Source organism: Myotis yumanensis, unplaced genomic scaffold (genome assembly GCF_028538775.1).
Source record: "Myotis yumanensis isolate MYYU_CA2020_CCGP unplaced genomic scaffold, mMyoYum1.0.hap1 SCAF_11, whole genome shotgun sequence".
NCBI classification, from domain to species: domain Eukaryota; kingdom Metazoa; phylum Chordata; class Mammalia; order Chiroptera; family Vespertilionidae; genus Myotis; species Myotis yumanensis.
Window position 1 is genome coordinate 30553500 of NW_027223762.1, and position 25096 is coordinate 30578595.

The 25096-nt window shown below is 38.2% G+C and overlaps 2 protein-coding genes across 3 annotated transcripts in view; one reads left to right on the top strand and one right to left on the bottom strand.

The window, feature by feature from the left end:
• The first annotated feature begins 1003 nt into the window (after positions 1 to 1003).
• Positions 1004 to 24135, top strand: CFAP36 (cilia and flagella associated protein 36). Its single transcript, XM_070429241.1, has 10 exons — positions 1004 to 1288; positions 4657 to 4721; positions 6077 to 6178; positions 12311 to 12425; positions 15205 to 15292; positions 16945 to 16996; positions 17547 to 17649; positions 19486 to 19625; positions 19803 to 19952; positions 20468 to 24135. Exons 1-10 carry the CDS (start codon positions 1174 to 1176, stop codon positions 20567 to 20569), a joined length of 1032 nt encoding a protein of 343 aa, XP_070285342.1. The 5' UTR covers positions 1004 to 1173; the 3' UTR covers positions 20570 to 24135.
• A 614-nt stretch (positions 24136 to 24749) lies between these two features.
• PPP4R3B (protein phosphatase 4 regulatory subunit 3B) overlaps positions 24750 to 25096 on the bottom strand; it is a 48372-nt gene continuing 48025 nt past the window's right edge. For both annotated transcript variants that reach the window (XM_070429240.1, XM_070429239.1), the window contains exon 16: positions 24750 to 25049. In XM_070429240.1, coding sequence (XP_070285341.1) covers positions 24954 to 25049 — 96 coding nt within the window. In that variant the 3' untranslated portion in view covers positions 24750 to 24953. The remainder of the gene's footprint in view (positions 25050 to 25096) is intronic.

Sequence of the window (25096 nt, forward strand, 5' to 3'; positions counted from 1 at the left end):
AAAATTGAATTTCATCCAGCAATTGAGAATTGGTCAAATCAAAGTATATCAATTTTCATTTAGCAATTCTGCTGGAATCTACCCCTTGGAATAGTCATTAAAACCATGTTCTAAAGAAACAAAGATTTTTATTTCAGCAATTTGTAGAAGGGAAAAATGGCACAGTACACCCACATCAGGGAGGGAGAAAAGAAAAAAAAACTGCACACTAATGATCACATTTATGCATCCATGTAAGATACTGTATGTATATACACAAGGGAAATAAAAATGGATTGAATGGTAGGTTATCGAATACTATGCAGCTGTAAAGAAAGGATTTTATAGTTTTATATGAAATTGTGACCATATATTAAAATTTTTAAAAGTTCCATAACTGTACATATATTATGTCTCTTCTAATACAAATATATAATGTTGTTTGAAGACATTCTGGGACTCCAAGCACCTTGACCATGAACACCCCTCTAATAGTTGATTTGATGTTATTGGTTACTTAAACACTTACTTAAATGAATAACTTTGATTTTGCCCTTGAAAAGCTCCTAATTTTAGTTTTTTTTCTATCTATGCATGAAAGGTCAAGACCCGCTTGGAGCTACAAGAGGCAAAAACTGCAGAGCCAATCAGCAAGTCTGGTAAACAACCCTTTAATTACTAATGCTTCTGGGCCTGCACATTTGCAAATGGTTGGCACTTAGTTGGGTTCAAAGCCCTTTCGGCTGGAGGCCGGTCCCTGCAGGAACCCCACCACCTCCTTTCCAAGCCTCGGCTCCACGCACTTCTCGGAAGAGGGAACGTGGAGAGTCCCGCTAGGACCGCCAGCCAATGACTACACGTCTACTCTCAGCCCTAGCAACGCCGGACCAATGGGCGGAAGGCTATCTTGGATCCGCCACTGTTCTTTTCTAGCCAATAGGAAACGTTCTTCAATGCCCCTCTCTAAAATGCGCAGGCTCCCCGCGAAGCTGGCTTCACTTCCGGACGGCTGCGGGGAGCGCTGGCGTTGCCATAGCGACCATTTTACGTTAACTAGTTCGTCGCTATCATCCAGGTGACAGGGCCACTGCGGGGGCAGTTCTTCACCCATCTGCTCTCAGCTCCCTGCGGTCGAAGGGCCTCAACTGGCGCCGGGGGTCTGGCCGAAGGTCCCGCGGCGCTCCGCCCGGCGGGATGGCTGCGGAGGAAGAGGACGAGGTAGAATGGGTGGTGGAGAGCATCGCGGGATTCCTGCGGGGCCCGGACTGGTCCATCCCCATCTTGGATTTTGTGGAGCAGAAATGTGAAGGTAAAACACTCGAGCCCGAACTGACCCTCCGTTCTTGCCGCTCTCGCACCAGCAGTCGACAGGGAGGTGGTCCCCACAAACCATCTCCATCTCCCCAGTCTCCAAACTCTATCCGCCAGGTTGAGAGCTGGGTGTGTAGGCGGTTTCGCTGTCACCACGCCAGTGTTGTCTGTGACAGAACTGAAAACGGGACCGAGACTCTCCTCCCTCTGGGCCCAAGAACACGCATTAGACTTTAATCCCGGGTTTGGTCTCTCCCCGCATCCTGCACGTTTCTGGTCTGGGCAGGTGCACTGCTTGGCGGGGGGAGGGGGCTTCTTCCGCCACTTCCCCAGGGGCTTGGGCAGCCGGGGCGGGGGGGGGGGGGGGGGGGGGGGAGGAAGGAAGGCGTCAGTTTGCCTCTGAGTTGGGCCTGATCCCCACAATTGACCGCAAAGAGGGGCATGTGAATACTGCAGGCGCAGAACCGGTGATTCTGGTGGCCCGTATTCCCTTTACTGAATTGAGCTCTGGCTCGCAGCTTTACCAAAAAGGGGTGGCGTTGGTGGGGGTTTCAAACCAATGAGGTACATAAACGTGGCGTACTGTTCCCTGTGAGGGCAGGTCACCCCCAGGTTCTGATCAGTTCCCACTTGGAGTTCTGCGTTCAGTCCTTGGAGACAAATTGGAGCCCATTAGGAACCAGAAACCTGTCATACAGATGAATGCCCAACTGTTGTCCTGGTTGTTTAGCTGGACAAGACTTTGATGGTAGTAATCCATTAGTCATTTGAACTTGTGTCTTATGTTGGAGGGATGAGACTTGTTTTGTGAGGTTCAGTGGGTTAGAGCTAGGCTCAGTGGGTACCAGCTACAGGGAAACACATTTCTATGACGGAAGTGCTTCATAAGGCAATGCATCCCAGGTAAGTTAGCCTTCCTGAGAAGGTGATGAGCTCCCCAGGCACTAGGGTTTGAATGGATCTGACAGCAACTTGAGGGGGATTTCAACTACCAAATGGTTGGTTATCCTGGGTGCCCTTTGAAGAGTCCTTTCAAGCCTCAGATTCCATGAATGTGGTGGAGAGGAAGTTTAATTTGACCACTGAATCTTTTCATCACCATAATAAAAATTCAAATAGCATTTATTACATATTGTTTTTACAGGCAATTTTTTTAAAGAAATGAAAAATAACTTGCATTTGTGCTCTTTTAAAGAATTTAAAATGCTGTTGAAACTGATAAAGCATGTGGAATTCTGACCTCGTTTAGGAGAAAGATTAGTTTTGTACAACTTGGTGATATCAGCATTTATTTCGACGAACACTTATCGAGTGTCCTTGGGCCAGAAGCTGGGATAAAAAGATGAATAAGACACAATTATTGTGCTTAAGAAGTGGGGAAGACAGGCAAGTAAATGGGATTTAAATACAAAATGACAGGTGTTATAATAAAGGTAGGGACATGGTGCTGTATTGTAAGGGTTCAGAGGACGGTATCTAACCAGCCTAGGAGCTAGGAGAGGGTAGCAGGTCATGAAGTGTGTGCCACTTATAATGACTTGAAGAAGTTGGGACCAGGGAGGCCAGGTAAAGGCAAAAAGATCTAGGACTGGCTTGAGTAAAGGCATTAGATTCAAAGCACTGTATTTGGTGGTATTCCAAGTAATTGTATTATTAAGAGTGCAAAGATTGGGTGTTGGAGTGGTAGGAGATGAGGCTTGGGATCCAATCTTGGAGGGGTTTGTCTGGCCTTCTAAGGATGTTGTACTTATTCTCTAGGCAAAGAGCAATCATTCGAGAGTCTTAAATAAAAAATTACAGAAGTTAGTTTTGTATTTTTGAAAGATGGGGTGTGTGTGTGTAAATAAGTTTATTGTTTACAATTCTTGAATTTGCCCTGGTTCTCTAATTAGATTGTTAGCTTTTTGAGGGAAAATATGTCTTTCTAATTTACATTGTTTCACACATATGATCATTCAGTTAAACAATTTGTTTTGGTTCTATTTAACTTCATTATTGATTTATAGATAACAAAAATGGTCTAGTAGCTTTTCAGTAAAATTTTAATCAGCAAAGGTCCAGTACTATAAAATATGGAGCCCGTTGTGAAAGAATTATTGTTTAAAAATTGTTAACAATAATATTCCATTAAAAATTTATAAAGAAATTGTTGCCTTATATTATTGATTGAAAAGTAGCAAATTAGTGTTTGTCTTACATATGAATTAGATTTTAAGTAAGAAAAATAACTTGTTTACAGTTAGTACTATCTATATATGTAATCTCTCTATATAAAAGACTGATATGCAAAGTGTCCCTGCGGGAATTCGACTGGGAGACCGGGAGTTCGATTGCTCGCTATGACGTGTGCTGACCACAGGGGGAAGTGGGGACCTTGGTGGGCCACCAGTGGTGACGGCGGGGCACTGAGGTGGCACTGAGGGAGTGAGGGAAGGAGGAGGTGGGGAGGGGGGGAACCTGATTGGCCCTGATTGCCAGTCAGGCCTAGGGACCCTACCCGTGCACTAATTTTGTGCATCAGGCCTCTAGTGTATATATAATGACTTGAAGAAGTTGGGACCGGGGAGGCCAGGTAAAGGTAAAAAGATCTAGGACTCACAGATACATACAGGGGTGGGCAAACAAATGTAGGTTTACAGTTCATATGGAAAATAATACAATAATAAATAATAATATAGTAGTAAACTCTGTTTCACATACTCACAACTGTAAACCTACTTTTGCCCATGCCTGTATGGTATCTATAATAATAAAAGCATAATGTGTTAATTAGACTGGACATCCTTCCTTCTGGACAAAGCTGCAGCAGGCGGGGGCTGAGGCAGAGGCAGCAGAGGCCCCCGGCCACAGCGGTGGTGGATGCCAAGGCCCTTGCACAAATTTCATGCTTCAGGCCTCTAGGATATATAATAAAAGCCTAAGCAATCTTTAAGCAGATGACCAGTTGTTATGATGCACATTGACCACCAGGGGGAAGACGCTCAATGCAGGAGCTGCTGCTTGGTGGTCAGTAGGCTCCCACAGTGGGAGCGCCACTCAGCCAGAAGCTGGGCTCACGGCTAGCGAGCACAGCGGCAGTGGTGGGAGCCTCTCCTGCTTCCACGGCAGCGCTAAGGAGCAGCAAGCCGGGTGGTAAGGAACAGTGAGCAGGTGGGCGGTAAGGAGCGAGGGGTCCCGGACTGCGAGAGGGCACAGGCCGGACTGAGGGACCCCCCTTCCCCAGTGCACCAGGCCTCTAGTGTATGTATAAGTATATACTTGTAAGTACATATACAAGTATCTATTTGTAAGATATAAGGAGTAGACTTTTATAGTAGCATTAATGATATCATTTATTTTTTATGCAATATTTTATCTTCAATTTAGTTTTTGATGATGAAGAAGAAAGCAAATTGACCTATACAGAGATTCATCAGGAATACAAAGAACTAGTAAGTACTTTTATTTATATTTTTTACTGATTTTTAAAGGTAATTAGATTAATATTAATTTTAGCTCTTCTAAATTAAAAAATGGTGTTCTGGCTGGTTTGGCTCAGTGGATAGAGTGTCGGCTGTATGGTCTTGGGTTCGATTCTTGTCAAAGCCATGTTATCTCAGAGGCAACCAATCAATGTGTATCTCTCACATAGATATTTTTTTCTCTCTGTCTCTCTCCCTCCTTTCCACTCACCCTAAAAATCAATGGAAAAATATCCTGAGGTGAGGATTGACAAAAATAAATACAAAATGAATAACTAAATAAACTTAAAAGATAAATTAAAATATGGAATTGTTCATCCTAATTCTTTAAAAAATTCAATCTATCCTAGTAATACTACTAGTTGCATCAGGCTCCAAGGGTTCTTTCAGCATCTCATTCTTTTTTTTTTTTTTTTAAATATATATTTTATTGATTTTTTACAAGAGAGGAAGGGAGAGAGATAGAGTTAGAAACATCAATGAGAGAGAAACATCGATCAGCCGCCTCCTGCACATCTCCCACGGGGGATACACCTGCAACCAAGGCACATGCCCCTGACCGGAATCGAACCTGGGACCCTTCAGTCTGCAGGCTGATGCTCTATCCACTGAGCCAAACCAGTTTCGGCAAGCATCTCATTCTTATGACTTCATATCTCTTTTACTCTATAATCTAAGGAATGGTTTAGGATGACTATGTAAAGGAACCTTGCATCTAATCTTTAAATTTTATTCTTCTTTTGCTGATGCATCCTGGGAAGTGTTATTAACTTAGTCAGTTGTCTTGTGATTTTTAAAAATGACTCCTCTGGGTAGCAGAAGATTTGTACCTCATTAAACTTCATAATCTTGACTTCAGTTATTTTCAGTAGAAGAAATAAAATTTCATTAGATACTCTGTGAAAATTTTTAATTTTTTGTTGTTTGTTTTTTCAGTGAAAAACATTGCCACTCTCATGTAGTATAATTTTATGTAGATTAATAATTACAAACAAACATTTGATTATACTCTTTTTTAAAAAAAAATATATTTTATTGATTTTTTACAGAGAGGAAGGGAGAGAGATAGAGAGTTAGAAACATCGATGAAAGAGACACATCGATCAGCTGCCTCCTGCACATCTCCTACTGGGGATGTGTCCATAACCCAGGTACATGCCCTTGACCGGAATCGAACCTGGGACCCTTCAGTCCGCAGGCCGACGCTCTATCCACTGAGCCCAACCGGCTTCGGCTGATTATACTCTTAAACTCATACTTAACATGAAAACTATCGTTTTGAATTTTTCTATGTAAATTACAAAAGTTAAACTTTCTCTTTTTAGGTTGAAAAGCTGTTAGAAGGTTATCTCAAAGAAATTGGAATTAATGAAGATCAATTTCAAGAAGCATGCACTTCTCCTCTTGCAAAGACCCGGACATCACAGGTTTTTGCTTTCATGTTATTCCATAACTTATGGTTTTGACAAAAATGACCCAAAAAAGGGTTTCACTTAAATTTGCTATGTTTGATTGTCAAAGATTATTCTTGACATTGTAGTAAGTCATCGCATATGAGTTCTTTTTTATAAATACCTTGAGAAATGATAATTTGAGGCATTAATGAACTGATGCAATTAAAAAAGAACTTTCTGAATTTAGAATAAAATAGGTCACTGACAGTTTTGTAGTTGCTCCTTTTTTAATCTAGTAAATCCACAGAACACAGTTCCTGGGGCTTCCTTCTTTTGGAACTACTTTTATTATCTTATTAGTTCTGCAGTGCTGGGCTGAAGTAGGTATCATGTGAATTTATAACTAATATTTATTGAGGGCTGATGTTTGTTGCTTGTTTTAGGCACTTGACATGTATTATTTTATTTAATTTTCCTGATATTCCTTAAGAAATATTTTACTTCCATTTAGAACTGAGAAAACGAATGCACAAATACATTAAACAACTAGTGCAAAGTCCACAGCTAAGTAGGTAGTTGAATCAGGATACCAGCCCAGGCCCCCACCTGAGAGCCTCTTGCTCAGAGGCTGAGGATCGGGATATATTACTATTACCAAGTAGCCTTCTTCTGAAAGAGTTGCTTTAGCTTCCCAGCATCTACCAGATGATAATTCCTCAGTGAGATGGTAATTAGGATTCTCTATGATGTGACCCCAAATGATATTTTTAGCCTTCTTCTCCTGCTGTAGTTCTCCAATACATTATGCACTACAGTCATTTCAGGCCACTTGCGCTTGTAAGTGACTTTGCTTATGCTATTCCTTTACTTTGGAATATTTGGCTCCCACCTCCCCACGCCACCATCCTTTCCTTACCTAGAAAAATCCTCATCATCAGGGCCTGGCTTAAATTTTCTTCTTTTAAGGCAGGTTTCCTGAACCTTCTAGTCTGACTAACACTCATTGTGCCTCACTGGGCACTTACATTTTTTGGTATTCTGTCTTTATTTATAGTTTCTTACAACTCTGTTTGCTTTACTAGATTGTAAGTCCTTTGAGCTGTTTTAAGTATCTTTGCATTCCCAGTATCTATCACAGAGATGAGAACTTAATTCCTAATAGGTAGTTCTTAATAAATTATTGTTAACTTAAATTATCTCTTTATTGTGGCTTAGAAGAGCTTGCTTTAACTACTGTTTAGCACGTCCTGCTTCAGTTTTCTTTTGCACAACTTTTGCTCATTGAATGATCACCGCTGATTCTAAAGATAGAAAATCTTTAATATCACATGACATTTAAAGAAATATTAAATGCTATTGATATAACAACACTAATGTAAGCAAACATGATTTTGTTGATTAATAATTATAAAAAACAAAAGTTGTTTTACAGTTCAGCAGTAGCTTTTGTTCTAGATGCACTATAGTTTTAGTTTAAGGAATAATAATAGACACTATTTTCTTCTCCTTTTTGTGAAATAGGAAGAATTTGAAACTTATTAAGTAGTATTTAAATTTATTTTTACGACATTGGTATTTGTTTTTATTTTCCTTGTTTTTCTGGAATATTTCTTGAATAAAGATGTTCAAAGTAATATTAGACACATCCATCTTTTGTTTTTGTTATCAGGGTAAGTTTAAATTATTTGAATGAAGGTGTCCAGAATTTTAAAATATTGCTTTCAGATCAAGAGTAACACATCTTTCTCATTTGTTCTATTATACAACACCTTTTGATTTATCTGGATTTGATTGGTACAAGGACTCAAGCCTTTTGACACAGACAGAACTTGATTTAAGTCATAAATTTTTCATTTAGTAGCTCTAAGACCTCAGACAAAAGTTATTTTAGTTTTCCTTTCTTATCCAATCTGATTATAAATTTCCATACCCATAAAATATGGATAGTATCTACTTTGAAAGATTTTTGTGAAATTTCAGAGGCAATGTTCGTAAAGCATTTAGCACAATACCTGACATATATAAGGGTGGTGTATATGGAAGCGCCTCTTAATTATCTGTGGCTATTTTGGTGGTTGATTAGCACTGTGTTAATCAGGCCAGGGTCATGGGTTCAATCCCCATGTGCACTAGTTAGCTTTATTCTCTTTTGGGGCAAACTCTTAGCACCAGATACTGAATATCAACATGATTGAATCAGCTAAGTCTGTCACTGTTATCAGAAAAATAGCTCAAAGTATGTTACATATTGCTTTGCAGCAATCATATAATCTTTTAAAAAAATTTTATTTATTGTATAGAGAGAGAGGGAGGGAGAGAGAGAGAAAGAGAAACATGGATTTGTTGTTCTATTTGTGCAGTCATTGGTTGATTCTTGCCCTGATCTGGTATCGAACCTGCAACCTTAATGTATTGGGAGGATGCTCTAATCAACTGAGCTACTCGGCCAGGGCAATCATATAATCTTCATACATAAGATAAGAGAAGGTAATTCCATTATGTTAATGGGGTGCCTAAGAATGAATTCAAGAAACCAATTGCTTGCCCTGGATAATTTTATTTTATTTTTATTTTTTTAAATATATATTTTATTGATTTTTTACAGAGAGGAAGAGAGGGATAGAGAGCTAGAAACATCAATGAGAGAGCAACATCGATCAGCTGCCTCCTGCACACTCCCTACTGGGAATGTGCCCGAACCAAGGTACATGCCCTTGACCGGAATCGAACCTGGGACGTTTCAGTCTGCAGGCCGACGCTCTATCCACTGAGCCAAACCGGTTAGGGCACCCTGGATAATTTTAGGAGGTAATTTTTATTTTGTTTTAGTTTGATTTTGATTTTTAAATCAGTTTCCAGTTCCCATTGTGTTGTATTGCTAAAGCCAACTTGAAAGATTCTTTTTACCTGGTTTGGTTATCATTTAGACCTAAACCACTGGTCCTGGAATATTCTGTGTATTAAAGTCAGCAGGAGTGGTAAGGGGTCTAATGACCCCAATGAAATGAAGAACTCTAGTTAAAAAAAAAAAAAGACTTTTTAAGAGCATGTTTTTCTGTTTTATATGTGTGGTTTCTTTAATAAAAATGCTTATGACTTAGATTATCTTTCTAAATAGTTTAGAAAATTATGGCAGTATAATAAATACAGAGATATTATTTCACTTGTCTTCAGTAATATTACTAATTATGTGCTATTTTCCAATTGAAATAGGCAAAAGTGGCTTCCTTCATTGCTTGTGATTTTTTTTGGTGAGAATTGATATCAATGTATTGCCAAAACAAGGGACTTCTATATGGCAAGAGGCAAACTATTTTTTGCTTTCGTTTTTGTTTATTCACCTGATTTTCTTGACATTTATAAGAAAGACATTAATGCTATATTATATTATTATTAATATACTATTATTACATTAATATTTATAATACTAGTAATTTGGGAAAATTATACTTCCCCCTCAATAACTTGGATCATTGAAAAGATAACATATGTGGTGTAACTTTCATTTCCTAAAAATACACACAGGGTAATTAACAATATTTTGTGTAAGACTTTAAAAAATTAATAGACTTTCTTAGAGCAGTTTTAAGTTTACCTAAAATTGAGCTGATAGTAGAGGCTTTTGATGTCAAGGCCTCATTTTTTCACCAATGTACCAGTAGCTCTCAGACTTTAATATTATAAGAATTATCTGGGGAGATACATGGGCACCCATCCTTCAGAAATTTAGATTCATTATGTTTAGGGTAGGGTTTAGGAATATGCACTTAACCCCTCCTTCTTGTATTCTTAAAACACACTTTGAGAAGCCATGCATTATGCTTTTAAGTATCAACTCAAACTGACTTGCTAAAAGAAGCTCTAGTTGACACATTGCCCTCAATAGCAGTGCCCTGCAAGTGTTTGTTAGTGATGAGGTTAAAGTATTTGATATTACTAATAAGAAGTCTAGGAAGCCCCAGAACAAAGTTATGTAGTGCCTTAATGCCATAAAGAGGCCCTGGTAGACATCACTAATCTATCAGAGGCTGCCCACAATTACTGAGCTCTGGGCTGCAACTTTCAAACACAGATGAAGCCTATTTGCCATCTCTGCCTTGGGCCTTTCAAATAGTGTTATTTAATTTAAGGGAAAAGAAACATTTTTCCTATAGTTGACTCTATAATTGTCACAGAGAGCTACGTTTGCACTTTATTTTGCTACTAGAGGCCTGGTGCACAAAAATTTGTGCACTTGGGGGGGCTGTCCCTCAGCCCGGCCTGTGCCCTCTCGAAGTCTGGGACCCCTCGGGGGATGACCACTTGCTGGCTTAGGCATGCTCCCTGGGGGATTGGGCCTAAGGTGGCAATCAGACATCCCTCTGGCTGCCTGGCAGCCCTTGGGGGATGTCCACTTGCCAGCGGGGAGCAGGCCTAAACTGCAGTCGGACATCCTTAGCGCTGCTGAGGAGGCAGGAGAGGCTCCCACCACTACCGCTGTACTGGCAGCCGTCAGCCTGGCTTGTGGCTGAGCAGAGCTCCCCATGTAAGAGTGTCCTGACCACCAGAGGGCAGCTCCTGCATTGAGCATCTGCCCCCTGGTGGTCAGTGTGTGTCATAGTGACCAGTCATTCCCAGTCGTTCTGCTGTTAGGGTCAATTTGCATATTACCCTTTTACTATATAGGATAGAGGCCTGGTGAATGGGTGGGGGCCGGCTGGTTTGCCCTGAAGGGTGTCCCGGATCAGGGTGGGGGTCCCGCTTGGGTGCCTGTCCAGCCTGGATGAGGGGCTGATGGCTGTTTGCATCTGGTCGCACCCCCTTCAGGGTGGGGTGCCTGGCCAGTCTGGGTGAGGGGCTAAGGGCCGTTTTCAGGCTGGTGGGCGACAGAAACTCCCAACCTCTCCTTTTTTTCTTTTTTTTAATTTATTCTGGGATTTATTTACTTTCTATGGCTGTCACTGGAGCTGAGAGCTGGCTCCAGCTCTGAGGCCCCGTTCCAGCTTGAGGCCTCGGCTGCTGAAAGCAGGTATCTGGGGTTTGTTTAGCTTCTATAATTGAAACATAGTTGCTTTCGGAGCTGTTGCTTTCAGGCTCAGAGCCAGGCCACGGCAGGCGGGGAACCTTGGCTTCCTCCATCACTGGAGCAAGCAAGCCTCCTGTTCGCTTCAGCTGCGTGGCTGCCGGCCGCCATCTTGGTTGGCAGTTAATTTGCATATCACCCTGATTAGCCAATGGGAAGCGTATCGGAGGTACGGTTAATTACCCTATTTGTCTTTTATTAGATAGGATACTGGGGGAGTCTAGGATGTGAGCTGATTGTTCTGGGAAGGGCTCCTTCCTCTTAGCTTAAGAGCTCTTTGATGGCGCTTTTGTTAAGGTGTCTGACCTTGCTGCCACCTACCTGGTGAACAATAATAGCACACCCTTCATTGCCTCTCCACAATTTTGTGTGATTAGCTTTTCCACAATATCATATAGAACTTGAAATAAGATTTTAGTAACATGGATCACATCTGAGTGTTTTCGTTTGGGTTTTTACACTTTTCAAATTTTATTCTACTTCTTATTGGTTAGCTTGGGAATTGTTTTGTTCTTTGATATAACGGTAGTTTTCTGTCGTTAAGGAAATGTTAATTTGGGTATTGTGGGGTAGACACCTTTATTTATTTTCTTCTGATTTGTTATACTTCAGTTTTAGCCAGAAAAGGATTTTACATCTTAATTTCTAATTCTACCTCTTTCATGAAACTTTCTACATATAGGACAGTTACAATTGCATTCTCACATTACTAATAACATATTACACTTACTTGTCATATTCCATTTTTTGGGATTTACTTTTATTTAAATGAGTATTTTTATTAATTAAGGGATCATATTGTAGTTAATGATTTATCATTAAACAGTACATTTCAAGCGACAGAATATAACCAAATAGATTATTTAGGCAGAAAAACAAATTCACATGCTGTTTTTATGTGTAAAAAAACAATGTACATACTTTAATTAATAAATACTTTATTGCTAAAAAATGCTAACATCATCTGAGCCTTTAGCAAGTTGTAATTTTTGTTTTGGTAGGTCTTGCCTCAATGTTGATGAAAATGCATTGTCTAAGAAGTGCAATAAATAAATGCATGTAGTTTTAAAATGTGAATTTAACTTACAGATTTCTTTCCACAGGCCATTTTGCAACCTGTGTTGGCCGCAGAAGATTTTACTATCTTTAAAGCAATGATGGTCCAGAAAAACATTGAAATGCAGCTGCAAGCCATTCGAATAATTCAAGAGAGAAATGGTAAAATGTTGACTTTAGAAATCTAAGTGCTAAATGCACTTTTTTTTTGCAATTTTGACTATGCTGATTCTAACATGTAGCTGCCTTTATATTTATTCCAAGTCTTAAATGTAGCTGCCTTTATATTTATATTTATTCCAAGTTTGAAAGTCTATGGCCGACTTAAGAGATTCAAGAGTGTAGACTTCCTGATCAGTGCATATTTTACATTTCAAATGCAGACCAGAATTTGATGGAAGGATGATTTAGGTTTCAGAGAGCTTGATTTTTCTGTCCAGCCAAAGAGTTTATGAAATTCAGTATTTTTGAGTGATCACAGTTGTAGTTACAGATGAGAGAATGTGACTACCCTTCCTCTGGTTTATCATTGTTAGGACATTAGGAAACCAATGTAGAAACTGGTTTCTAACCCTAGCTGGTTGGGCTCAGTGGATAGGACGTTGGACGGAGGACTGAAGGGTCCCAGGTTCAATTCTGGTCAAGGGTGCATACCTTGGTTGCAGGCTCAATCCCCAACCCTGGTCGGGGCACTTGTGGGATTAAAGCATTGGAAGCCGTTGGAGAGCTTGTAGAAATACATATGTCCCTCAGTTTCTGATTCAGTAAGTCTGGAGTAGGGCCTAAAACTTTGCATTTTTAACTAGTTCCCAGATGATGTTAAAGCTCCTGGCCTTGGGACCACACTGAGAACTACTGTTATAGGGCATAACCTGACCTTAATAACCTATGTGTTCCTTTGCTCAATAGATTGCCACTGATATTCTTTACCATGCCTATGTACTTTTTAATGGGTTGGCAGCAGTACCTTTTCTTTGATTGTTTCTCCAAGGTATGAGAGCTATAGGTCAGTTATACTGTGTGCTTCTAAGGGTCTGGAACATGCAACCATAGAGTTTCTCAACAATAGAATGTTGCAGGGCCCTTGTGGATTCTCCTCTAATTTGTCTCATGTGAGTAGAGACTCAATCCCTTAGAACAGTGATTTTCAACTGGTGTGCCGCAAGAATTGAAAAAAAATGCAATACCTGACTATTTAGTCAGGGGCACTGAACTCTTTCCTCTTAGATTGACAAATAAAAATATGACAACAGCCAACAGAACAATAGCCATCCATGTGAATGAATCAAAATTATACCTATTTTTTTTGTCAGATCAGCAAAAAATATATTTTTTTGGTGTGCTGCAGAATTTTAATAATTTAGATCCGGGATTGAGGACCTTAGAGCAATGTTGATTTTACTCAAATCTGTAGACCATTTGGAAATTGTATTTGTGATGAGAAAAACCCAAAAGCTCTCTGGATTCTTTGTTGTAGCTTTTCAAAGAATTTTGGGGAAATGCAAATCAGAGCATTATTTTGATGGTTTTGAAGAATTGCATACTGCTACATTATTCTTTCCTTTGTTCTTTTTATTTTCCTTACAAAATGTATTAGGAGAATACTAATTGTATGTCTTTTGATTTAGCAAAAATGCACTTAAGATTAATGGATTATATAGATGTTAGTTTTCTGATTGTGATACTGTACTGTAGTTTTGCAAGATGTTACCATTGGGAGAAACTGGGTAAAGAGTACATAGCATCACTTTGTATTATTTCTTGCAACCATGTGTGAAACTGTAATTATCTCAAAATAAAAAGTTTAATTAAAAATGCATTTAAACAACAAGGGGATTAGAATAATAAAGCTACTTTAATTTAGATTAGATCCAAAAGCCCATTGTCATATGTGGACAGAAAAATAGAAGGTAAAAATTTGAGACATGCTGCTAATGTTATGAGAATGTAATTATAGATATGAACAGAACACTTATTACCAGCCTACCTGCTTATTAAGAAGATATAGGTAATAAAGTAAATTAAATCAATACTTAAAATTACTTGCTATAAATTATTTTTTGCCTTGGGCTGCAGTTGGTACTGCCCTGGTTTATAGTTATTAGCCCAATATTTGCATAGAAGCTTCAAGGGCAGAGATTGTTTTATTCATCTTTATATTACCCCTAAGTGCTTAGCACCAGGCTTTTTTGCATGTAGTAAGCAGGGCCCCTTTCAGTAGCATTTGTTGTAATATGATTGAAGAGTATTAACATGCTATTTTAATTAACAAAGTACTTTATATTTTATTTGTAAACTCTTTCCCCTTTTGAGGGATACTTTTGAGAGCATAGTTTCATTAGTAGGAACCTACTGAGTTCAATGCTATACCCTCTGCTAGTTGTGATTATGAAAGAAAATAGCTTAAATTAATTTTTTTTAACATGTTTTATTGAATTTTTACAGAGAGGAAGGGAGAGGGATAGAGAGCCAGAAACATCAATGAGAGAGAAACATTGATCAGCTGCCTCCTGCACACTCCCCACTGGGGATGTGCCCGCAACCAAGGTACATGCCCTTGACCGGAATCGAACCTGGGACCCTTCAGTCCACAGGCCGACGCTCTATCCACTGAGCCAAACCGGTTCTGGCTTAAATCAATTTTTACTACCATATATAATAATTGTTACTTTTAATAAGCAATACAAATAAGAGACATTTCTAGGTAAAATTGTGTGGTTTTTTGGGGGGTGGTGGGGTGGGGTGGTGGTGGTTGGGAACTGCTGATTACCTGAAAGGAGAAGAAGTAAAAAAGACCATAGTTAAAAAGATAATAGTTTAGAACCTTTTTTAAAGTGACAGATATTGATAAATTATTTGTACTTCTTGATGAACTAGGATAGTGAGAAATAAATGTTTTCAGTTGAGTTGATGTTCTTTCATGTGGTCTGGTTTTGAACAGGTGTATTACCTGACTGCTTAACAGATGGTTCTGATGTGGTCAGTGATCTTGAACAGGAAGAGATGAAAATCCTGAGGGAAGTTCTTAGGTATCCTTCTTTAATTATTTTTTGAGTGAATCACTAGAATTTTGTAATATGACTTGTATATATGCTTTTCACCCCCAAAATATTTTGAACTAGTAAAATATTTAAATTTTCTACTGAAGACCATGAAAATGACTTGTCATTTTATTTTGTTTATAACTATGTATATATTACATATCTTAATGGACAGAAAAAATTATTTTCAGATGATTCATACCAGATCAACACAAATGGGAGTGTCTTCTACTTCCATGGTGGGAATAGGAGGCTAAATTGGAACAAGATGCAGTAGATCCATGCCTGGAAAGGGGTGTAGTGGCCTGAGCTGACCAGGAAACTCCATGGCTTTTGGATGTTAGTATCAGAGGTGGCTCAAGCCATGTGTCTCACAGTAGGAGGCTAGACATCCAGACTCCAGAGACCAAATAGCTGAATGAGTGGCAGGTAACTTGCAAGGGGAAGAGGACAGTGGGAGGTGCCTATCCAGATGACTGTCTTTCCCCTCTCTTCCTTGGCCCAGTTACATGATTCTCAACCAAATGCCGGACACAGAGTGTGCAGTTCACTAAAGGGGCATTCCCCCCGCACCCCCCCTTGGGCCTGTTGTCCCCGACCCCATGGGAAGTTTGGAGCGGCAGTTTCAGCACCTAATTTTTAAATCCGTGAGAAATATATAGCAAAAGCCTGCATCCACTGTGTCACCTGTAGAGAGGAAGGGCTCTAACCACAAATCTTCTAGCATCCTGTTGTACCCCCACCTACTCACCTTGTCCCCTACTCTAAGGCAGAAGGGAGGAGAGGCTGGTTGATGGTAAGGAGCTCTAGGACTCACTGCTTAATTTCAGGGGATTTGAGTGGTTGTGGGGAGGGAGGCAGGTGTGTCAGTGAACCCAGCCTTTTCCTGCCAGAGCCTACATTCCACGGCAGGGGCAAAGGGGAGCCCGAGATAACACAGAATGCTTTGAGTTTACAGTGTTGAAGAGATAAGGATGTTTGGTGTTAGGTTTAGAAGACTGGTAAAGTTATGACTTACCCTGGTTGCCTCTGTTGGTTGATTGACGGTCTGAAAACTGATCAACACTGTACTTTTAAATGTTATTTTCTAAGGGTTTTTGAGGGGTGTGTACTACTGTATAAGTAGTAGAGCTTAGTTATGAACACGTAAGAGAGTTGATGGCTATTTTCCTAAATCAGACTGGCCCAGCAGCTTATAAAAGCTGTAAAGGCTTTGGCATAATAGTATTAGGAAAGCTTTGTGATAGCTCAGGTGCCACTGGGAAGAGTAGAATGAGGGGAGAAGTGGATTTTATCAAGAGGGCTATAACTAAAGAGAGAGTCTATATTAACGGGATTTTCCATTCAAATTTGGGTTTAGAGTTTTAAACTTGTTGATCTTTCTTTATCAAGAGGTCATTGACATTTCCAGAAGAAATGGGCATGCCTGTATTTTATATTACTAACTGTATGCTGTATAAGCGTACGTATATCTTTCTCAGTTGATGTAAACTGATTTAAGCAAAGCTTAATTATTTTCATTTTTGTTTCCAAAATTCCTTGCACATATTATAAGCTTAGGTTAGCATGTTGCTTGTTGAATATTTTTTCTTTGACAAAAAAAGAAAATTTACTTTTCTACCTTATTTTATATATCTCAGAAAGTCAAAAGAAGAATATGACCAGGAGGAAGAAAGGAAGAGAAAAAAGCAGGTGCCTACAGAATATATTAATATAATAGAAGTATTTATTATTGTTAACCTAGTTTTTGTTGTTAAAATTTAAGCTTATGTGGGACTACACATTCCTAAAAGTATTCATATTATCTTGGCAATTCTAAGCATTTATACTTAACTTTATAATTTTATAATTAATCCAACAATCTACCTTTAAATTTCCAAGAAAGACTACATTATTAACTCCAAAACACTGTAATGCCATTTATATTTTGGGGGATTCTTTTTTAAAATTCCCCTTAATTTTATGAATAAAAGAAGATTAAGAAAAATATTTTACTTCCCCACTCTCCTTGATTTCTTCAGTTTTGAAACATCATTGATGTTTCTATCTCTTCCTCTCTCTGAAATAAATAAAAACTTATTTTAAAAAAGTGGAGGATATAAATTACTGGAAAAATCTTAAAAACTTTGGAAAAACAGAACAGTAATTTTTTAAAAAAACTAGTGTCTTTGGATTTTTTAAGTAGTGAATTAGTAAAAATTAATCTAAAATGTTTTTTTAATTGTATAATGAATTCCTGAAGTTATCAGAGGCTAAAACAGAAGAATCCACGACGAATGCTGATGAAACTGCAAAAATGAGTAATTCCCAGGGGGATGGTGAACGTGATGCACACCCACCCTTAGGTAAGCTTGATGTGTCACTAAACTTTCTCTAATAATATGAATACATAAAATTGTAAAGAGTGTGCAACTTTCTTTGACATACTTAACCTTCTAAAACCCTGGGACGGAGTGTTGAATGGCCATTGGTATTTAAAGTTCTTTGTGAATTTAGCTAAAGAGATTGCTGGTAGGAAATACCCAGCTGACAGAAACGGTATAGTTCCCAAATTTCTAAGTGAAACCTGGAACCCAGAGCAGTAAGCCTGCCACCGGCCTTTGGTACCACATCTGTAGCATCTAAAATGTATTCATATAACATTTGGTATTCTCACCCTTGACCACAATTATGTGGTAAGTAAGAAGCTAAACTTGGAATGATAATATTATTTTCCAATTGAATTAAAACACATCTTGAAAATAAGAGGTAGCTAATTTTTCCAGATGTTCAGTCAGAAACTGTTGTTGAAAGCAAAATCACTGAGATTCTGTGTGGGAAATGTTAGCAGATGAAATTGTTGAACATGTAGTAAATCCACTTTCAATATGCTCTGATTTCCTTTATATGAAAACAAGTAATTCTGAAATAGAAATTGAGTAATGATCATGAATTCAGTTTATTTTATCATGGATTTCTGTTTTAAAGAAACATCCTTTTCTCAATTAAAAAATAAAAACATAACTCTGTCAGGTAGATATTATGATATTGCTTTCTTTTTTTTAAAAATATATTTTTATTGATTTTTTACAGAGAGGAAGGGAGAGGGATAGAGAGTTAGAAACATCGATGAGAGAGAAACATCGACCAGCTGCCTCCTGCACACCTCCTACTGGGGATGTGCCTGCAACCCAGGTACATGCCCTTGACCGGAATGGAACCTGGGACTTCAGTCCGCAGGCCGACGCTCTATCCACCCAGCCAAACCGGTTTTGGCTGCCTTCTTTTTTTAACAAGAAATTTAAGGAAATTAGGTCACTTGTCCAAAATCACTAAACTATTAAATGGTTAAGCTGTGTTTACCCTGCTTGGTCTTCTGACTTCAAATCTTGTGTTCTTTTACACTTCAGTTTAAAAGAGCTTTTATAATTGAGATAATACGGGTTTGGTATTTACCCGTGCGGTTTCCCTCTGACCCTCTGGGCTCGGAGGTCTTGCAGTTCTTTCCAGCCCAGATCCCTGATTTTACCATTCTCCAGGCGTCCTCTGTCCTTCCCGGCTTCCAATTGTCTCACCAGCTGTGTCTACTTTGCCAATTTGGGGTGGATGTTATTCCCTTTAGTTGCTCGTTCTATCTACTCTGGGACAAGGCTCGGGACACATTCGTCTATTCCGCCGCCATATTGTCTCTCTTAAAATCTTTACATTTTCTTAATGTGTTGGTAGGTTTATAGTTATCTTCAATATGTATTACAAACAAAATTTATTGATATTATTGGTATTTACTCTTCTACAAAAAATTATAGCTTTACATTAACAGTTCTGAAAATATAGGTTCACTTACTGTTTTTATCCATGAGCAAAAGTTTGGAATTTTAGTACTGTTTATTTGGCTTATGTAGCAATCTTGTATTACATTATAGTGGAGTTCTCATTTTTAGATGAGAATTTTATCTTTTTGTAGCTGTAGTATCAAACAGCAGGAATTTGGTATTAAAATGTCATTGTTTGTAAGAAACTGGTCTTTGAGGACAGAGACCATGTTTATTGTTCTTACCCAGTGCCTGGTACAGTACAGGCACTGAATCAATGCGTGTTGATTGAGTGTGAGAAAAAAACAAGTGTTATTAACACTAGCTCATTTTGCTGAACCTAGTTTAATACTTAATATAATATTCTGCTTGGTCTCTATCTACTGCCAGAAGCGAAAGTGCATTTTGCTAACTCATCAGTGGAACCTTTGGCAGGAAAGCTGGAAATGTTGCCTGAAACATCTTCCCTCCCACAAAAAGGCCTGAAGATTCCTGGCTTTGAATATGCAAGCACTGAAGGGCCAATAGCAGTAAGTAACATTACTTTTTAAGAACTATGAACAAAATGACAGAGTACTAGGAGCAAGTAATGTTAACAGTCATATACTTTTGTTATCTTGAGCTCAAACTTCTAATTGAATCAATCAGATATCTTTGCCATTTACTATATGAACTTAAATTTAAAATAGTTCCTTTTTTTGGCCCAGAATTTATCAACACTTGGAACAGAAGAGCTGCGGCAACGGGAGCACTATCTCAAGCAGAAGAGAGATAAGTTGATGTCCATGAGAAAGGATATGAAGACTAAGCAGATGCAAAATACAGAACAGAAGGGAAAACCTGCTGGGGAGGTAGAGGTATGGCTGATCTTAGTATGTCAAAACTAGTAAATCTAGAGGTGGGATTCTCAATATCAGATAATGTGGAAGAAAGCCTTACTAATCAACATTGCTTGTAGATCCATTTATATTAACCTCCCTGCTAGTGTAGAGCCTTCTGTCTTTTCTAGGAAGTAGGATGGTTATGTAATGAGGATTTTGTGAGGTAGAAGTGATAGCAGTTTCATTATACAGTCCTTATTTCTTTACTTGCCCTATTCTGAGTGCGTAAGGGTCAGCAGTCTATTTCACCTGAGCCTTTTGACATATTTTACCACAGAGCAGCATCAGTATCCTAGCCACCACCTTTAAGAGGCTTCCCCAAGAAGAGATTTTATAAGGAAGAGATTTATGGAATTCAGTCCATGTGTGACTTTTAAAAAAATTTCACTAAAAATGCTCTTTGTTCAAGGCAGTATGTTGGGAATTTTCGACAAATGAACCCATCTTATACTGTAGCCAACTTTTTTCTTTTTCTTTTCTTTTTATTTAAGGAAATGACAGAGAAACCAGAAATGACAGCAGAGGAGATGCAAACATTACTAAAGAGGAGATTGCTTGCAGAGAAACTTAAAGAAGAAGTTATTAATAAATAAATTTAAAACCAATTTAGCAAAACAGAAATTGAAATTTTCTTAAAAATAAATTATTTAATCCTTACACTGAACCTGTTAGTTTCAAATACTTATGTTTATAAACACAGATTCAAACTCATTATTACTGTTTTATTGAACAGTTAAGGTAAAGGGCGGTTGGAGAAGACAGCTACTTATGCTGAGCAGTTTAATATAAATTTTTGAATAATATTTCTTGGAGAGAAGGTATAGAAAACTAGTTGATAGTGTGTTCATTCACTCAAACTTGGTTACCTATTGTTTCTGCTAAGCACTGTGCTAAGCACTAAGGATACAGTAATTAACTAGATTCATAGAGTCTCTGCCTTTATGGGGCTAGTGAAGGCCTAGAGAGCAATGTTAGAAGGAAAAAGTGCAGTGGTATAAGCAGGGCTTGCCATGCCTTTTTGAGAAAGCAATGTTTAAGATGATTGGAAGGCTAATTGCAGGGAGAAGGGGGCTGGGGGGAACCCATTCAGGTCCTGCAGCAGGAAGTAATAAAGCACATACTAAGGAGCTGTCGGAATGGTTGGAGTACACATAGAATGGAGAGGGTTAACATGAAATTGGAGGTAGGTGGGACACTGATTTGCAGGTCCTTGTAGACGTGAGGATTTTAATCTTATGGCACTGGGAGGTCACTGAAAAGTTTTAAAGCAGAGAAGTTATGTGATCATAATGTTCATTTTAAAAAAGATGTGTGGCTGCTGTGTGGATACTATTGGGTGAGTCTGGTGTTAGTGTAGCTGTGGGTATACCAGGTTTAAGGTAATTCAGTGATAAGAGTAGTTATCTTGTACAGTATTAAGATAGTGTTTAGCATCTTGCATTTGAGGCAGGAGCAAACAGGACTTGAAAAATAGATGAGGTGGTGTGTGTGTGTCTTAAAAATACTCATTCTTTCTAGAAAAGCTACTATTAATACAGATAACAGGAACAATCAACTGAGCCCATGAAGGGGAATGCTGTCATGAGTGATCTTTTGTATGTGAAGGGATCCTTGATGGTTTTCAGTAGTCTTTTAGCTTACAGATAACCAGAGTACAGGTGCTCCTTTACTTGAATGGGGTTACATCCTGATACCCTGATTGAAAATATGGTAAGTTGAAAATGTGTTTACTATATCTAACCTACTGAACATCATAGCCTAGCCCTGCTTACATGTGTTCAGAACACTTATACTACAGTTGGGCAATTATCTTAAGTTTCATGTTAAGAGTATTGCTTTCCTCTGCTTCTCACCAGAAGCATGAGACACAGATGGGCATTTTTATTTTTTTTACAGTGGAAGAGAGAGGGAAAGACAGAAACATCAATGAGAGAAACACATTGATTGGTTGCCTCCTGCACGCACCTGACCAGGGCCCTGGCCAGGGAGGAGCCTGTAACCAAGGTATGTGCCCTTGACCAGAATCGAATCCCAGACCCTTTGGTCGGCAGGCTGATACTCTATCCACTGAGACAAACTGGCTAGGGCTAGATGGGCGTTTTATAGACATTATGGGATGTGAAAACATAAAATACAGTACCCAAAAAACACTGGCAACACAGTACAGTGTAGTATTGTTTATCCTCGTGATCTCATGGCTTGCTGTGCAATATCATGGGACTATATGCCTACCTGTCACTAGCCCGGGAAAAGATAGAAATTCAAAATTTGAGGTATGGTTTGTACTGAATGCTTATCACTTCTGCACCATCATAAAGTAAAAGTTGAACCACCATATGTTGGGGACCACCATAAGTTGGGGACTATGTAGAAGAGATTTTTCTTTCAGAAACTTCTGTGTTGTGTCATCCCACAAACGGCCCCTTTTGCTACTTATGGGCCACTTCTGAGGTTTGACTTATAATACTTTTAAAAAGGGATACCAAAATAAGTTTAGTTACAAACCTTCAACCTGCAGAGAAAACCAGTATTAAATTATATTTGTTACATTTTTATTAGTGGACAAGAGGAAAAACTAGTGATTAAAACACAGAAATCTGTTTCATGTTATTTTTTTATTAAAAATAGTTTTTTATTTGATACATATTTACAGATATAATTTTAAGAGAACCTCAGGCTGTGCATACAAAAGTGGGCTCTGGCTTGCTTCACTGAGTGACAGTAATGGTAGACAAACCCTGCTCTGCCTGAGGGTAGTCATTTAAGAGCAGCTAACATGTATCTAAACAATTATTCTTTTAAGGGCTGTTTTAAGTCTTGTTCTCATATCATTGTGGATGAGCATATGAACTAAGGAAAGTGTTAACCTGTAATTAAAAAAATTCACATTTGTGCTATAAGAAAAGGTTTTTATGACGATGATGATTTAAATGTTTAGGACTCATGACAGTTCTTCAGAAAGGAAAATTAAACTCTTCATAAGCTATAAAGATAATACTTCCTATTGGAACTTAAAACTACTTAATCAGGAAAAGTCAAGTGTAAACTTGTTTGAAAGAAAATGCATTCATATGGTAATGCAACTGATCGTGGTTCAAATGATCTTAAGTCACTTGCCTTATGAGGTGGAAGGTCTTTTTCATTATGTGTACCTATAATCAAAAAAGGGTATTGTAACAGCCCCATGTTGTGATGCTTTGTGCTGGGACTTTGTTTGCCCGAGGCACACCTTATATAAGTAGAGTTGGTGATATTTAAAGTGCAGCTGACCCTTGTTTGTTTAGAATTCTTTCATTCAGACTGGTGTGTGACCTACTGGTTTATAATAAATATGGATAATTTATTGCCTTTCAAAAGTTAATTGTAAAATGGACATATCTCAAATGGCGTTAACTTATATTTACAACAAATCAAACAAAAACAACAATCATAGAATTACAGGGTCACATTTTAATTCCTGAATTGTACAGTTCAGCATTAATATCACCACATGTATACAAATGGTGTAAAACAAGTACAGTGGTATTTTTAATACAAAATAAACATCTGTTTTATGGAAAAACTATACTTCATATCTACACAGACAGCCCATCTTTTCCAAACAATAGCCAAAATTAAAATTAACTACAAAATCTCCAAAACAGGGAAAACTGCTTTAGTTTAAACTATTCCAAGAAAAATGGACCCATAACACATTACAGAGGTGACCTGAAGATAGTAGCTGGAATTACTATTTTTAATTTTTCCCCCAATGCATTAAGTTGTAGTTAGGGGGATGTTTTTCCTCAGCATTATCTCAGATCATAAATGAGCAAACTAACATTAAAATATTTACAGTTAACTTGCTTGTTCTAAAAATAAAAACCTCTTAACTGTTTGCCTCAACTTATTTTAAAATCATTTACGTACATGGAATGTGCTTTTACTCTTTTAAAAAAAGCAGCTTTCATATTACACCCTTGTTTGTTTATGGAAAAGCTTCATGTGCTGCATACTGACTCTGACAATGAAGTAACTTCTTGGATGAACATGGTCTCTAGATATTAAATTCTGCTTAATTCAGCACTGTTCTTTGTATGTCAGTCTTTATAAATTACACTTTAAAAATTGCCTGCAGCTCTGGAGAGACCATTTACTAAAAAAGCAGAAAGTAACTTCAAAATGTCTTCCACAAAAGACTGTACTGGTAGGCAGTAGAAAACATTCTGTTCAATCTACTTCCATTTCCGGAGAAAATCATTCTGGAATACTATTGTACTGATTCTTGGCATCTGTTATCTCCGAAAGTGCTGATTTTCAAGTTACATTAACAAAACTGTCCATTTTGAATCCAGCTTGTTTTCATCAAAATACATACGAAAATTCCTGGTGTAGAAAACTCAACATGTGCTGTAATACAGGGTGTACTTCCCTCCACCTACATGGAAAGGCTGAATTTCTGTTAAATCTTCAAAGAAATGGTCTCAACAGCTTCATTTTTTAAAATGATAGTTGAATCTGTTTTCCATAAAAATTTCTTTTAAAAAGAGGCAACTGATTAAAAGAACATGGCCAGCACCATTATATAAGTTGGGTTTTCAACTGAAGTTTTATAATTGTTTCTACATTGATACCTCCCTGGAGCAACCCTGTATTAATATTATTTTATCAACCTTGTCCCTCCCCTAAAACCATCCCCAAACCTGAGAGCTTCCTTGCTGAGAAGCTATCTCCCAGGTTCTGGCTATTAACCTTTTTTTTTTTTTTGGTCAGCCTATAAGGCAAACCCCTTAATTACTAGCAAGCGATCAAATTTCTGGGAAGCCTGTTTTTTTTTTTTACAGAAGTAAACTCTCCTTGCTGATATACCGAATGTCTGTTGCTACTCCTTGTATATTTGTAAGTTCAAGTGAGAAAGCTTTCTGATTCAGATTTTCAGCTCATTGAACAGTTGCAGCATTTTAGTGAGACCACATGTAGGAGGTCCACAGTAAGTATTTATGAGCCAAGGCGAGGTCTTTTCCTGGGAGATGTTTCTTCTTCTTCATCTTCCTCTTCATCATCTGGATAATCCACTAAACCAACCAAACTTCCCTATTGGAGAATAAAAATTTTTTTTTAAAACATGTAACTTAAATAGA